Raw genomic sequence first — 16,348 nt, 5'->3', positions numbered from 1 at the left:
ATAGTGCAGTAAGCCATGATAACCATTCATCAAGTGAACGTTTTTATCCGTGCATCAATTGCACTGAGTGAAGCGATGTTTTGTTTGTGCAAAGTCTTCACTCCTTGTTAACCCTGCGACCTATGCAGACGTGCTTAGAATGGCTCATGATGATTAGTTAGATTGGTCAACATGATGACGATTATATTGTCATCATGTCTTGCACGAGAATCATATTCAATTATACTTATTATGATGCGATGTAACTCTGGTAAGACTTTATATTAATACATACATTATATTATTTTGACCAGTTTGTCTGATGAAGTAAATTCATAATAAATTGTTATTCTTAATTTCTGTTTCATCTTGTTCATTTCGTGATAGTAATTCCCGTTCCCGTTCATTCCCTCATCCCTTGGGACTCCAAGTCTGGAACCTCGTTCTCCTTTCCCATGGACTAATTCCCCAATTAAGATTCATAACAAAATTGAAAATGTATAATAATATGCTTGCAGTTGTGTTTAATAATAAAAAAAATTGAACATGATACCATTCATGATATAATGTCACCCTGTGTTGGTTGTGTTTCTAGAACTTCACTAACATTATAGCCCCAACCAAGGCCAATAAAGTTGTTTACTTGCTATCCAGTGAGATTTTTGGGTGGATCGGTAGGTCGGAAAAATATGTAGGCCTATAGTTTTTTTAATGACTCCCTACTGTAGGCCTATAGGTATAGGCAATGAGCATTGACCATGACTTTACAGGCATTCAAGACGCAAAGTTTATTGGGAACATGGATGCAGGAGTGGACAGTTATGAAATGTTATATGAGTATACAGTAATGATTTTCTTCTTAAGAAAATGTTGTTGGTCAAATCTGAAATGAGACACACGCAGAAAAAATATTTAACACCCATTAAAATTATAAACTAAAATAATTATTATTGATTGTCATGCAGCGTGTATCCTCCAATTGTCTGCGGAGGAATTAGCTCCTGCCCTTTGTGTTATTTTTCAAAAAGCATATGACACTGGGTTCTTCCAAATTCATGGTTGCAAGGCAATTTTTTATTCATCTCACTAATGGGCAATTTTTGGCCGTCTCACTAGTGGGCGATTTTTTCTTCAAAAAACTCCCCCCCCCCCGGGACATTGTGAAATCTCACAAAGTGCGCGCGCCTCCTCAATTTTGGCCATTTGACTTGTCGCGGGGCAAAGTCCAGTTTTTTACATATCATTATAGTTTGTCCAAATACCAATCACCATCTAAAATAGTCTGGGAAAATAAGTAAGCTTACTAATTTGGCGTCTGCAGACTGTCGTAGTGTTGTGTAGAAATTCACGTTTTTGTAATCAAGTTTGTGGTAAAGTTTTCTTGATCCGGAGGCTTTTACTCCCACAGCACATAGCTTCAAATAGCATAGCAGAATAACGCAGTGTTCACAATGTATGTCTCCTATTTTCAATGTCATACGCTTGATCAAAAAATCTATAAGGTAACATTTTCTCCCCGGGTTTTTATCATTTTATTTTTTTTGCGAAATCTCTCAGAGCCCCTTTAATTTGACCTGATCACATGTTTAATAGCATGTGTAGGCCAACGTACGAAGCTCCCAGCCCGATAGCCGGATATCAGTTGAAAGCAGTTTCTGATACGTATTGCAGCTCAACAAACCTTCTATAATTTGAATTTCTCCTCAGTCCAGGTAAGTTGCGCATTATTTATAATTTTATTAATAATAAATTATAATAACATTCAACTGTTCAAAATGACAGTCACGGGAATGCAAAGAGATAATGTAAGATAGTAACTGTCAATATTTTAGATAAGGTATGTAATTTAACCCATGGGCGCGAGGTTGTCATATGATGGGAGATATTAAAGGGATACATACACTGCGATTTTCTAGGGTATTTCTTTAGTCCAGCCGAGCAATGGTTGGACTCTTGCATTTCAGCGGTTTCTTCTTCTTCTTTCTTTCTTTCTGTCAACATTTTACATAATTAGCTCTAGCTCCTTAATAATTATTTGACCGATTATAACCATTATTATGTTTTGATGGATCCAAGTGTGTGGAAATATTGGAAGCTTTACTTTTGTAAAATATAGGACTCGACTACGTCTCGTCCAATATTTTAAAACTCATTGCTCGACCAATAAATATGGGCTCAACCGATCCAATTTTATATCAAACTTGGGTAAAAGCTCCACTACCCCAGCCTTTATATTTGACATGACCCATTTGGGGTCAAACATCACGCATGAGTAATTTTGGCTAAAAATGCATCGGCTATAGTTGGGGTCTATGGGGTAAACACAGATTTGGGGTCAAAGGTCATTAAGGGGGTATTTCCGGCACATAACCAAATACCTTCAAAATGCTTCTTTTCCTACAAATTACATGACTGACTGAGATACGACTGACACATACTATGCATTGACACAAGCTGATGTCTATTTAGACCTTTTTCTCAGACGTCACCAATCAATCGATATTGGGTCCAGCATTCGAGTCATCAGCACCCAAACGCAAATACCGCGCCGGCGCGCGCGATCAACTTTGCGCCACGCCAGGCGTCCTGCGAGGATTGCCAGCACGCAGTACGCGTTAGTTCGTCACGGTGTAAAAAGTAAACAAAAATGTGAAACAAAAACAAAGATTGATTTTCAAATAGTCGCGGGTTTTCCGTATCTTTTGTATTTTATAGCATCAAAACAAGCTGAAATAAAGGTAACCAGTGTACATTTATGGAAGCTATCGTGAAAGATGACAAAACAGATGAGAAAATACGCAGTATTAATGGTGTTTTCACACCGTGGGCACGTGGGAAACGCACGTGTTGTTTGTTTACCTCTAAGACCCCAATATCGATTAGGTGACGTCATCAGAAATAGGTCTATAGAGTAAACACAGATTTTGGATTTCAAGGTTATGCATATTTGTCCAATTCAAATGAAAATTAATATATGTGATCACGATATGATTCATTATTATGTTTTGATGGATCCAAGTTGTGATAATATTGGATCCAAAACATAATAATGATAAAATTGATGCTTTACGCTCAATATTTATTGGTCTCGCTATGAGTTGTAAAATATTATATTTTAAAACTCATAGCTCGACCAATAAATATGGGCTCAACCGATCCAATTTTATATCAAAATATGATGGATGTCATTTCAAGGTCACCAGAGGTCAACAAAAGGTCAAAAGGGGTAAAATTCCAAAATTCGTCCAATTCAAATTTGTATTAGAATATATAATACTGATATGATTTGAAACAAAATGGAGGGCATTTCAAGGTCACTAGAGGTCAACAAAGGTCAAATTATTTTATTAGCTAGATTGTTATTAAACTTAATGTCTGCATCTTTCACGAAAATGCAATAATTGTGTTCCAAATCTTTTCAAGGTCATCAGAGGTCACTTCAAGGGCACGGCTGGACTTCGTAGCCTTCGTAGGCTGCAATATATCTAGTTCTTCTTTTCTTTCTTCAGAACCGAGGACAAGTAGGCCTACTTCTAGTTCGAACTAGCCATCGTCCCCTCCCTCCTCATATCCGGATCATTATGTGACTGGATTGCTATTTTATCTCGTAATAATTGTAATTTAGATTACATGAATTATTTTTATTTGCTTTTCCAATCCAGGCCTGTTTTACGAGTTCTAGCAAGCCACCATGGGAAGTTCATCATCTTCAAACCTCAAAGAAAAACACGTGGTTATCGTAGGTGGCGGGTATGCCGGTGTTGCTGCGGCCAATCAATTACGTGGCAAATGTAAATTGACATTAATTGACCCCAAAGAATGTATGCATCATTGTGTTGGATCTCTGAGAGCTGTGGTAGAACCAGGTAAGTGGGAACGAAATTTTCGGACCTCGATCAGGTGACAATGGTGTTGTGAGGCCTACACAATAAAAACCATGGGCGAAAAAGATAACAGACAGCTTATAACCAGTCATAGTCGCAGCATCACCTGAAAATGAAGGCACGCAACGCTGGCGTGATTGTTAGACGCAGCACTTTTGAACAATCAGCCCTCATGAATATGCGAGAATTCACAGCATACAATGCACGGGAACTTTGACTGTTGATACATGGTCTTTATACCGAAAATATTAATTTCTCGTTCCTGATAGTATGAACGTACTGCGTGCAAAGCGTAATGCCCTGTCCTACAGACCCGTATACAATTTTTCAAGAAGAAAGTTTGAATGTTGATTCGAGTAGGGTATGCATAGGTCTTTCAAATTCTACTAGGTGGAAAATTCCAAACCCGGGCAAACTCTGTATATGGCCGTTTTTCAAAATGGCCGCCAAAATGTACTTATGAACCAGGTATAATGACAATAACTCTGAAACTATTTGACCTAGAGGGGTGATTGAGGTGTCTATCTCCACTAAATCAAGGCTGTCTGATTGAATGAAGGGGGTTTCATGGTTGTCCGAGGTCTAGGACACCTGAAATCCAAGATGGCCGCCCGTAGCAACCATGATCATCATATTCGCCAGATGAAATGACAATAATTCGGAATCTGCTTGACCTACAAGGGTCATTAAGGTGTCTATCCCCACTAAATCAAGGCTTTCTGATTGAATAAAGGGGGTTTCATGGTTGTCCGAGGTCTAGGACACCTGAAAACCAAGATGGCCGCCCATAGCAACCAGATAATCATCATATTAGCCAAATGAAATGACAATAATTCGGAATCTGCTTGACCTGCAAGGGCCATTTAGGTCTCTATCCCTATGAAATCAGGACTGTCTAATTGAATGAAGAGGGTCTCATGGTTGTCTGATGTCTAGGACCCCCGGGTCTAGGACACCCACAATCTAAGATGGCCGCCCATAGCAACCATATAAATATTCACATTAACCAGGTGAGATGACAATATCTCAATAATTATTTGATCCAGAAGAGCAATTAAGGTGTGTAACTTCGCTAAATCAAGGCTGTTTGATTAAATGATGTGATATCATGGTTTTCTGAAGTCGAAGTCACACCAAACCAGATGGCAGCCATAGCAACTACTAATAACCAAGTAAAATGTCATCTATTAGAACCTCTGTAACATAGAGGCTGGATTAATGCCTCCAAAATACGTTTTTCATTAAAAAATGGGTTAGAGTGTCATTGAAACAGCATTACAAACATTAAATATTCAAAATAATGGATGAAAAATGGCTTTGAGGGTTATAGCAGAAACATGTCTTCCCAAATTATGTTGCTAATATGTTTTAAATCCAAAATGGCGCCGATTATGAGGTCCAAAATGGCCTCCAAAATACATTTTTTCACTCAACAAATGGGTTAGAGTGGCATTAAAACAGCATTTAACACATTAAATATTCAAACTTATCAATGGTAAATGGCTTTGAGGGTTACAGCAGAGACATTTCTCCCCAAATTGTGTTGTTAACATGTTTCAAATCCAAAATGGTGCCGATTATGAGGTCAAAAATGGCCGCCAAAATACTTTTTTCACTGAAAAATGGGTTAGAGTGGCATTAAAACAGCATTATAAACATTAAATATTCAAAATAATCAATGAAAAATGGCTTTGAGGGTTATAGAAGAAACATGTCTCCCCAAATTATGTTGCTAATATGTTTTAAATCCAAAATGGCGCCGATTATGAGGTCCAAAATGGCCTCCAAAATAATTTTTTTCGCTCAACAAATGGGTTAGAGTGGCATTAAAACAGCATTTAACACATTAAATATTCAAACTTAGCAATGGTAAATGGCATTGAGGGCTACAGATAGACATTTGTAACCAAATCGTGTCATTCACAGGTGTCAAATTCAAAATGGCGCCCAAAGTGAAGCCCAAAATAGCGGCCAAATACATTTTTTCTCAGCTTTTGTTAAAATATTTTAAATCTATATAATATGGTGCCCGTAATGACGGCCAAAACGGCCGCCAAAGCCATATTCCATGTGTATTTTGAAAATAATTATACAGTTTTAATGCTGTTTTAATGTCGCCTTTAGTATGAAAAAAAAAACACTTTAGCTTTAGCTTTTGGTTTTCATTTTTGGCACCATTTTGGATTTAAAACATGTTAACAACCTATTGTTTGGTACAAAACGGTTTACCATTGATTATTTTGAATATTTAATGTGTTTAATGCTGTTTTAATACTACTTATGGCTGCTTAAAATGTATTTTTGCGGCCATTTTGGACCTCATAATGGACACCATTTTGGATTTGAAACATGTTAACAACACAATTTGGGGAAAAATGTTTCTGCTGTAACCTTCTAAAGCCATTTACCATTGATAAGTTTCAATATTTAATGTGTTAAATGTTATTTTAATGCCACTCTAACCCATTTTTCGAGTGAAAAAATGTATTTTGGAGGCCATTTTGGACCTCATAATCGGCGCCATTTTGGATTCAAAACATATTAGCAACATAATTTGGGGAGAAATGATTCTGTTATAACCCTCAAAGCCAATTTTCATTGATTATTTTGAATATTTAATGTTTATAATGCTGTTTTAATGACACTCTAACCCATTTCACAGAGGTTCTATGACATTTTACTTGATTAATAGTGGTTGCTATGGCTGCCATCTGAATTTGGTGTGACTTCGACTTCAGACAACCATGATATCACATCATTTAATCAAACAGACTTGATTTAGCGAAGTTACACAGCTTAATTGCTCTTCTGGATCAAATAATTATTGAGATATTGTCATCTCACCTGGTTAATGTGAATATTTATATGGTTGCTATGGGCCGGGCGGACATATTAGATTGTGGGTGTCCTAGACATCAGACATCAGACAACCATGACACCATCTTCATTCAATTAGACAGTCTTGATTTAGTTTAGTTTAGTTTAGTGGAATGATACGATAGCGCGACCGATTGTGCAGGTACAGGAAATGCAGCGCTACCCAAAGCGTGTGTGGGAGGCGTTGTACGACTGACGCAATTGTCATTGCGTGCTGATTGAGCTCTCAGGATCGAGAAACTATTATTTTACCTATAGTACTAAGTCTGTTTCTCCGGCAGTGTACACACAACATCACCCACATCAAGATTTCCGGAGTCTACCAATCCAAAACTCGGCATCCTTCAACCAAATGGACGATTGACTTAATGTCATGTTAGCTTCAATAGTTTTTAATTTTAATTTTCTTCAGCGCTCCCTTTATTTTTTTCGCGCAGTGTCCCCGTTATTTCGCGCCTCGCGTTTTATCAATTTCGCTTGTAGCATACGTTTATCGATTTTTCGAAATACTATGTTTTTCGGTCGAAAAACTAATTTAACAGAAAAACTCTGTTTATCGCCTGATAAGATGTGTTTATCTTCAAACTCGGCATCCTCCAACCAAATGGACTTAATGTTAGCTTCAATAGTTTTTAATTTTAATTTTCTTCAGCGCTCCCTTTATTTTTTTCGCGCAGTGTCCCCGTTATTTCGCGCCTCGCGTTTTATCCATTTTGCTTGTAGCATACGTTTATCGATTTTTCGAAATACTATGTTTTTCGATCGAAAAACTAATTTAACAGAAAAACTCTGTTTATCGCCTGATAAGATGTGTTTATCAATTGATCGAAAATTGGCGATAAATCGAGTTTACATGATCAAATCGAAAAACCGTGTTTATCGTTCGAAATACACTGTTTATCGCCGATTGGAATACAATCTTCCCCATAACTCTCCATAATGGGACATTTGGAATATCATAATCTCATTCATATTCTTTACCTTACCATTTTAACCTTCATAAACCGTTTATTTATTTATTTATTTATTTATTTATTTATTTATTTATTTATTTATTTATTTATTTGTTTGTTTGTTTGTTTGTTTGTTTATTATTTATTTATTTATTTATTTGCTTGTTTGTTTTCAACAAATGAATATATAAACGGTAATTTATAAAGTTTTCATGATAGGACTTTGAAAGTACAACTTTCTTTATATCTTATGATAATTAATATAGGATATGCCAAGAAGATTTTTATCCCATACGAGCCCGCTTTTGGTGAGAGTTTCAAACGTGGCACCGTGACAGAAATTGACGTAGCAACCAAGAAGGTTGTATTAGACAACGGGGAAGCGATTCATTATGATTATCTCATCATAGCTACCGGGACGACAGGTGGATTTCCTGGAAAACTTGGATTAGATATGAATGATGTACCACGGGCTGTGGATATGTATGATGATATGTTACAGAAGGTATGACAAAACGGTAATAAAAATTGTTGCATTCAATAACATTAACATGTATAATGCTTTGGAATCTATAATAGCTGCATGGGTTGATTTTAGGAGAACATTTTAGAATTGACATCTTTAGACTATCCTTATCCTAACCTTAATATTTTTATTTAAATCCTAACCCTAATTCCAACCGGAATCCCAACCCTAACTTTCTTTTTTTAAAACCTATGAGGCTAACACTAATTCCAATTCTAACCCTAATCCCCCTTATAACCATAGTTACGATAGTTGCGGTAGTAACAATACATGTATAAACACTGGGTCACTTAGGTCACACCCAGCCCTAACCTTCCCATTCAAAAGGTGTTTTGTTTTTAAAGTTTGACAACATTTGAAAATCAGACAACCATTTTGGTCGCCTATATGCCACGTGAGTTTTAATATTATTTTGTTCATCACCTTGCAGATCAAAGCTGCTGAGAGCATAGTAGTGATAGGAGGAGGACCAGTTGGCGTGGAGTTGGCGGGAGAGATCAAAACAGACTTAGCAGACAAACAAGTTACTCTCATTCATTCCAAACCTGCACTTATAGATGGCCCATTTACAGAATCATTCCGTAAATCTACCTATGACCAACTTGTCGCCCTGGGCGTTAATGTTCTTCTGGGTAATTAGTCCAAATATTTTTTCTATTATAACTACGATCTGAAACATACAGAATGTATTATCCTAAGGTACCAATAATTTTGATACAGTTTGTATAATTAAATAAGTTCTTCATCCCAATATGCTTGAACACTCAGAATGGGCTTTGTTATTGTTCACTTTCTTCAATCCTTCTACTTTTTGATCTCCTGAAAGCCCTTTCACTGGCGTACCAGATACCAGGGGTCAGATCAGGGTAGGCAAAGCTTTGACCGATCAAGTTTATTGTGCATATTGCTGCGCGAAACTTGTTATACTATATACATAACCCCCACAGCCAAAAATCAAGGTAAAATACCGAATATTGCCTGTGTTTTGTTTTTAACACCAAGCTTTGGATCAGGAAAGAAAAGTATTTGCCAAAACTTTTGCCACAATCTTATTGATATTGTATGACCCCATCCCAAAAATGTGGAAGGGACATGCCCCAGTGTGGATTGACGGGTTTGTGTTGGTTAGCTTTTCCGACAGTCCCTTGATATATAGAAGGGGGACATTGATTTTTCTCAATGGCCTGTAGTGTCTTTGAGATCTTTCTTCTTCTTGGGCATAGGGGTTTTGAGCATCCAATTGTCGTATCCGTTTTGCATTCAGCGCAGATTTTAAGCATCCAATTGTCGTATCTGTTAGCATTCAGCGCATATTTGATATGGCATCTTTCTTGATCTCAGTTTATCATCCTCTGAGGTAACAAGTTTGTCAACTCTGTCCATTAGCGTTCTCACAACTGACCGTTTATACTCAACATGGTGGTTAGAGTCAAAGTTGAATGGGAACGAAAGTATCGTCGACATAACGGAACCAAATGAAGAGGAGATGAGGTGCCGTATTTATTTGTTTCATAACTTTCAAAAAACATAAACATATTGTGTGTCTGTATACTTACACCATCAATATAATTTCTTTACCCTTTTATCCATCTCTTGCCATGTTCGTCCATTTTATCTTACAGACCAAAAGGTAACCAATTTAAGTGATCTTGAAAATGCTGAATGGGCAAGATGCACAGTAGAAACAGAGAAGGAGAATTCTATAAAGGCAGATTTGGTAATTCTCTGTGTTGGAATGAAAACCAATACAGACGCATATGAAAACACATTAGGTAGGCAAATTATAAAGTCAAAAACTGATATTAATTGTAGCTTCTTATAAAATGTGCCGTCTTGTTTTTCAATGTGCATGATTTAAGGTTTGACTGGACTGGTATTTCACGGTTATGCTTATGGCTGAGGTTTTATAAAAGTTATGATTCCTTACACTAGGATCCAAAACATTCTCATCTATTAGTGCACAGTTCTTTAACCCAAATACATTTGTACATTCATTGAATTACCTTTGAAAATTTGGGTACAAAAACTCATACTCTGCAACTTGAGGTCAAATTTTGCACTAATTTTGTTTAATTGAGGTTATTGGACTATGCCATTGGGATGAGGCCATTGTGGTTCATAGTGATAAGGTGTCTATAACGCTTACGTTTAATAAAATCCGCGAATTAGGTGCCATAACTTTACAACGTCTTGATAATCTATTTCAAATTTATTTTACTACAGCTGAAAACATGGACGAAAGGGGATGCTTAATAGTGAATCAGTTCTTCCAAGTGAATGGGCATGAAATCGTGTTTGCTATTGGGGACTGTAGTTCTGCGGATAACGAAGCCAAAATGGCCTACAAAGCGGCGTTACATGCAAAAACAGTAGCATCGAATATCCAGAATCTTGCCGATGGAATGTCACTGAAGGCGTATAAGCCGCGTAAGTATCAAATCCGAATCATCGATGATTTTTACACTCAGATGCTCAACCATGAGAGCAATTGATTTTTGACCATGTTTTGAAAAGCGCTATAGGTTATTACCCGGGGTTATTACTAGGTCCCAAATCTCTCGCTTATCAGCTTCTGCAAATTAAAATGTACAACATGTTGACGTTTTCGTTTCAATTAAATGAATAACTATAGAATACCCCGCTCAGGGTGCCTAACCCTAACCCTAACCTAACCATAACCCTAACCCTAACCCTAACCCTGTGTTATCATGAAAGTTCATCTGTGTTGGTAATCAAATAAATGAAGAATTGAACTTTTGCTCACAACACATAAAGTTGCTCACCTGAAATTTTCGGTTGTTATTACTACAACCTTCTTCAGCAGAATGACCCAGTTCGTTGATCGATTTGACGACTCTTGACTTGTGACGTCAGAACTTGATCGTAGACTCTTGCTAAGTTGTAGCGTCCCCGTCCTTATTCAGAGAAGGTTGGTTGGCCCGGATGTGGATGGCCTCTTTGACTCCTCTTTCGAAGTACCGAGGTTCTCTGTCGAGGATCTGCACTTTCTCTAGGTCCACGTGATGTCCTGGGGACTCTATGTGTATATGTTGAGATACCTCGGACGAGGTAGAGCTAGGCCGCCTGTGCTCAAGGAACCGTGTTTTTAGAGACCTGCCAGTCTCTCCTATGTATGATTCCGAGCAGGGACCCCGGGTGGTCTGACCCTGGCAAGCATAGGCGTAGATCCCGGGGGGGATTTATCCCCCAATATTTTGCCAGGGGGGGATGCTCCATACAATCATCCCCCCAATGTTGACGCCTGAATATAGGTTTTATCTCATATTTGCCCATTTTAGCCCCAAAAGTGCAAATGTTCGCGCGCATTTATTCCACTTTTGCACCATATTTCATCAGTTTAGCTTCAAAATAGCAAAATTTTTCGCGCGCTTCGCGCGCATTTGTAACATCAACATATTCTGTCGCCAAAATGGGCTGGATTCACTATTCTTCAAGAATATTTTTCAACACCCCCCCCCCCCCCAATGTCAAAAAGAAATCTACGCCACTGCTGGCAAGGAATCAGATATACGGGACCCGTGACGTCCTTTTTGTCCGTTTTGTCCTTAGGCGCAACTAACAGTTGACGCAGTGTGCGCGTTGGCTTAAAACACACTCTTATGCCATACGAGCTGTAAATACGTTTTAAGGCATCGGAGATGCCTTTGACATAAGGGATAACGACTTGTCCTTTGTTGGTGTTAGTACTGTCCTGTGTGTTGGGAGGTGAGATGGGTATTCTATAGCTATGCCCAATTAATGAAGAGTCTTATATGATTAAACAATCGATTCATAAATTGGTCTCTGGTTTGAAGAAAATAATGAATAATGACATAATTAAAACTTAACACCACGTATACAGTCCGCATACTTTAATGTGTAAAATGATAGCTATTCAAAAATACAATGCGACGTAGCTAGGCTGCTGAATTCAAATGAACAATTCATTGGCTTAGGAAGATTTTTAACATAACCATTAAGGTATAGGAAATATTTTGTTTTTGCTATAGCCCCCGAATGAAATGTATTTAATTATGTTTGTACTCACTCAGGTAGCATTGTGTGTGAATTTTACATCCAAACTAAGTGCTATTCTTTTTTATGGGCATTTAGTGTCTAAAATGGCCCAAAATGAGGGTTTTTCAATATTGCCGTCCATTTCTAATTGTCACCCATAGACTTTACATGTAAAATAAAAAGGCTCATAAAAATTTAATAGCACTTAGTTCGGATGTAAAATTCACACAAAATGCTTTTTGAGTGATTACAAAGATAATTAAATACTTTTCATTCGGGGGCTATGTGGATTTTTTTTAAATGTATTCATTGTACAATGAAATTTCACAATAAAATGTCCATTGGAAACAAAGGTGTGGGGGGGGCGACGAACAAAAACTTTTGGTGACCCATCCTGGGGGCACTGTGTTCACTTTTATAAGACGGATTTATTGCCATTATTATTTCCTCTAACAAAAGAAAAATTAATTAATTTGAATTAAAGTTCTACCAGGGTTCGAACCCACAACATTTGGATCAATCGTCCAGAAACTATACTACTATGCTACGAGTCGTTGTGCCAGACAGGTGTTTATTCAACATACTTATTGATTACGGAATAAAGGGCATACACACGATATACTATTGACTTGTCTGTTACTAATAAATACGTTTATAATCTCCGAACAATAATGAACCTTGCCTCTGACTATGCGGTTCCTATGCAAATGTTAATCGGTGAAAAAAATATCGCTACCCGTCCACATTATAGACCACTTGACATGTGACGTCATTGCCCGGCAGTATGCGCCGAATTATGGCAATTTCCATTGGTAGTTTGCTCAGGGCACGTGCATTTTAAATCGCCGTGCACCACATTTTATATAGTACAAGAAAGCCATTGAACAGTGTAGCGGTTCGTTCAAGCATATCGGTAGACCAGTCCCTCGCCTTTGTTGCTAAACAATGATGCCAAGTGGTCTATAGCCAGTCCTACTTTTGTCCAAATTAAACTTTGTTTCTCCAAAAATCCTGAACATTACACCTTTGTTCCATAACCATTAGGGTAAAGGACATTTTTTTGTTTTTGATATAGCCCCCGAATGAAATGTATTTAATTATGTTTGTACTCACTCAGGTAGTATTGTGTGTGAATTTTACATCCGAACTAAGTGCTATTCTTTTTATGGGCAAATATAAGGCCCAAAATGGCCCAAATATAGGGCTTTTTAAATATTGCCGTCCATTTCTAATTGTCACCCCATAGACTTTACATGTAAAAAAAAAAGGCTCATAAAAATTTAATAGCACTTGGTTCGGATGTAAAATTCACACAAAATGCTTTTTGAGTGATTATAAAGATAATTAAATACTTTTCATTCGGGGGATATGTGGAATTTTTTTTTCTGTATTCCTTGTACAATGACATTTCACAATAAAATGTCCATTGGAAACAAAGGTGGGGGGGGGCGACGAACAAAAAAAATTGGTGACCCAACCTTGGGGCGCTGTGTTCACTTTTATAAGACGGATTTATTGCCATTATTATTTCTTCTAACAAAAGAAAAATAAATTAATTTGAATTAAAATTCTACCAGGGTTCGAACCCACAACCTTTGGATCCATCGTCCAGAGACTATACTACTATGCTACGAGTCGTTGTGCCAGACAGGTGTTTGTTCAACATACGTATTGATTACGGAATAAAGCGCATATATACACGATATACTATTACTTGTCTATTACTAATAAATACGTTTATAATCTCCGAACAATAATGAACCTTGACTCTGACTATGCGGTTCCTATGCAAATGTTAATCGGTTGAAAAAATATCGCCACCCATCCACATTATAGACCACTTGACATGTGACGTCATTGCCCGGCAGTATGCGCCGAATTATGGCAATTTCCATTGGTAGTTTAAATCGCCGTGCACCACATTTTATATAGTACAAGAAAGCCATTGAACAGTGTAGTGGTTCGTTCAAGCATATCGGTAGACCAGTCCCTCTCCTTTGTTGATAAACAATGATGTCAAGTGGTCGATAGCCAGTCTTACTTTTGTCCAAATTAAACTTTGTTTCTCCAAAAATCCGGAACATTACGTCAAAAATTACACAAAGAAGATAATTTCGGATCAAATAGTCATGGAATAGGCAATGCTCCTTCTTTGAACCGTCAACATATCTTATCAATTGTGTGTTTTCTTGTTGTTCCAGCTGGACCGATGATGGTAGTCCCTATTGGGCGTAATGGAGGTGTAATGCAATTTGGATCGTGGGTATTAGGAAGTTTTGCAGCAAGAATTATAAAAAGTAAAGACCTATTTACTACAAGGTTTTGGGGTGAAATGCGGCAGAGCGTTCCAGTGTAATTCGACATCTAACGGCACGTTTTTATAATGTCTCGGACACTGCCGAAAGCCCTACTGATCCCGAGCTTTTGCCATTTGCCAATATACCGTAAAACCTCGTCTACAAGCATATAGAGTGCTCTGAAGGTCAACAAAGGTCATTCAAAGTGTGAACTAGTAATATTGCAGATTTGTCGGCCCGTCATGTTGCAAGAAACATAGCGCACTGTAAAACTTTAACCGTAATTCTTGGCAACTTAGTTGCCAGTTATTCTACCGTAAAAAACGAGGATTTTACAAGTATTTCACCCTATAATTGCATATATGGTCGAATCCAACCAAAAGTGTACACGGCATGTTCAGGGCCATAACTTAAAAGTATTAATCAATTGGCATTCGTTTTTGTATTGTGTTTATTCGCCTTGATCATACGCTTCGCGCCATATATAATAAGACCCCTTCTGTGAAAAACTTAGACACAGAGACCCCAAAACATGCTATTTTTACCCATTTTTTCAAAATATTTCTTAAGGTATTTTTAAAAACATCTAAATCAGTTATGAAAAGAAGTCATTGGATTGAATCTAAATTGATTTCCTGAAAGGTGTGTATTCAAAGATTGCCTGTTCAATTTTTCACATATTTGTACATAATTATGAATTTTTTGTGATAATTTTTTGAGTGGTATTTTTTTACATTACCTACGAATACAATTTTCATAGCACTAGATATATCTTTAAAAAATGGAAATCACTAATAAATGCGCAAATGATAAAAGCTTTGATATGTCCAATACTGAAATGCATTGCATTTGGACATCTTTATTATTGTGTTTAGCTGCCAGAAATTCTAAATGGCACAAAGGTAGGTTTGGTAAAAAATATGCATTACCTCCGAATACATGTTAAAAGCTGTGTCATTTCCACAAAGTGAGAGAATAGTAAACAATAGTTAAGCAATAGGTGCAGGGTAATACACTCTTTATTTCTACCAAGTTTCAATAGCCTGCGTTTAAATATTTCTGAGATGTCAACAATAAAAGCAAGTATTCGTAGGTAAATTTCGGTAACCGAATGTTACCTACGAATACAACAATTTGACATCATGACAGTATTGTGAAACACCGCCATTCATGCCAATGCCCATATTGGTACATAACGAAGGCCTGTATGTTTGCTATCAAATCATATGTCAATGAAAGTTGCGAATTCACATACATGCCCACCATGCAAACGTGAATACGGCTTAATTGTTGAAAAATATGTACTGAAATAGACGACGGACTGCGCATTTGAAAGAAAAAAAAGATTCAAAGAAGATTAGAAGAGGATAAATACTTGGATTTGTCAACTGTCATGTGTGCTTCATTTTAAATGTTTACCGACCTTCTGGTTTCTGAGTAATTTGTGTCCAAATTGATTTATTCGAAGGTAACTTTTGACGTTTTCGCTAAGGTTACCTACGAATACCATGGAAAAACGACTGTTCTCATTGTCTCATGATCTAGACAACACAGTGATGGACCCTGGTATAAAGCTAATTGTAGTTGCCCTCAAACGAAAGGCCACAAGACGTAACTGACTCCAAGATGGACTTCATAAGTCTGCAATAACGGTTTTAAGCGATTTGTGTGCAATTAAGCAAATTAAAGTCGCTTTAGTGCCTTTGTTTCTTACTTCAATCCTCTTTCAACCGCTGTGAACCGACATTATTAATACATGATAGGGTCTAAAGTATCAATAAACGCACATAAAGAAAATAATACATTCAAAGTGCT

The 16,348-nt window shown here is 37.2% G+C and overlaps 1 protein-coding gene across 1 annotated transcript; it reads left to right on the top strand.

The window, feature by feature from the left end:
• Window positions 1–1,561: 1,561 nt before the first annotated feature.
• LOC140154916 (ferroptosis suppressor protein 1-like) lies at window positions 1,562–15,306 on the top strand. Its single transcript, XM_072177579.1, has 7 exons — window positions 1,562–1,691; window positions 3,642–3,845; window positions 7,960–8,198; window positions 8,650–8,851; window positions 9,842–9,991; window positions 10,443–10,646; window positions 14,438–15,306. The coding sequence occupies exons 2-7, from the start codon at window positions 3,671–3,673 to the stop codon at window positions 14,590–14,592; spliced, it is 1,125 nt and encodes a 374-aa protein (XP_072033680.1). The 5' UTR covers window positions 1,562–1,691; window positions 3,642–3,670; the 3' UTR covers window positions 14,593–15,306.
• The last annotated feature ends 1,042 nt before the right edge of the window (window positions 15,307–16,348 follow it).

Source organism: Amphiura filiformis, chromosome 6 (assembly GCF_039555335.1).
Source record: "Amphiura filiformis chromosome 6, Afil_fr2py, whole genome shotgun sequence".
In the NCBI taxonomy this organism is placed as follows: domain Eukaryota; kingdom Metazoa; phylum Echinodermata; class Ophiuroidea; order Amphilepidida; family Amphiuridae; genus Amphiura; species Amphiura filiformis.
Note: the sequence above shows the minus strand (reverse complement) of the source record. Positions and strands in the feature narration are given on the sequence as shown.

Bases quoted from the DNA above. Each gene is read 5' to 3' on its own strand.
- LOC140154916 (XM_072177579.1), top strand. From the start codon at position 3,671: ATGGGAAGTTCATCATCTTCAAACCTCAAAGAAAAACACGTGGTTATC. The intron at 8,199-8,649 runs GTATGACAAAAC...ATCACCTTGCAG, and splicing joins ATGATGATATGTTACAGAAG to ATCAAAGCTGCTGAGAGCAT. The intron at 9,992-10,442 runs GTAGGCAAATTA...ATTTTACTACAG, and splicing joins CGCATATGAAAACACATTAG to CTGAAAACATGGACGAAAGG.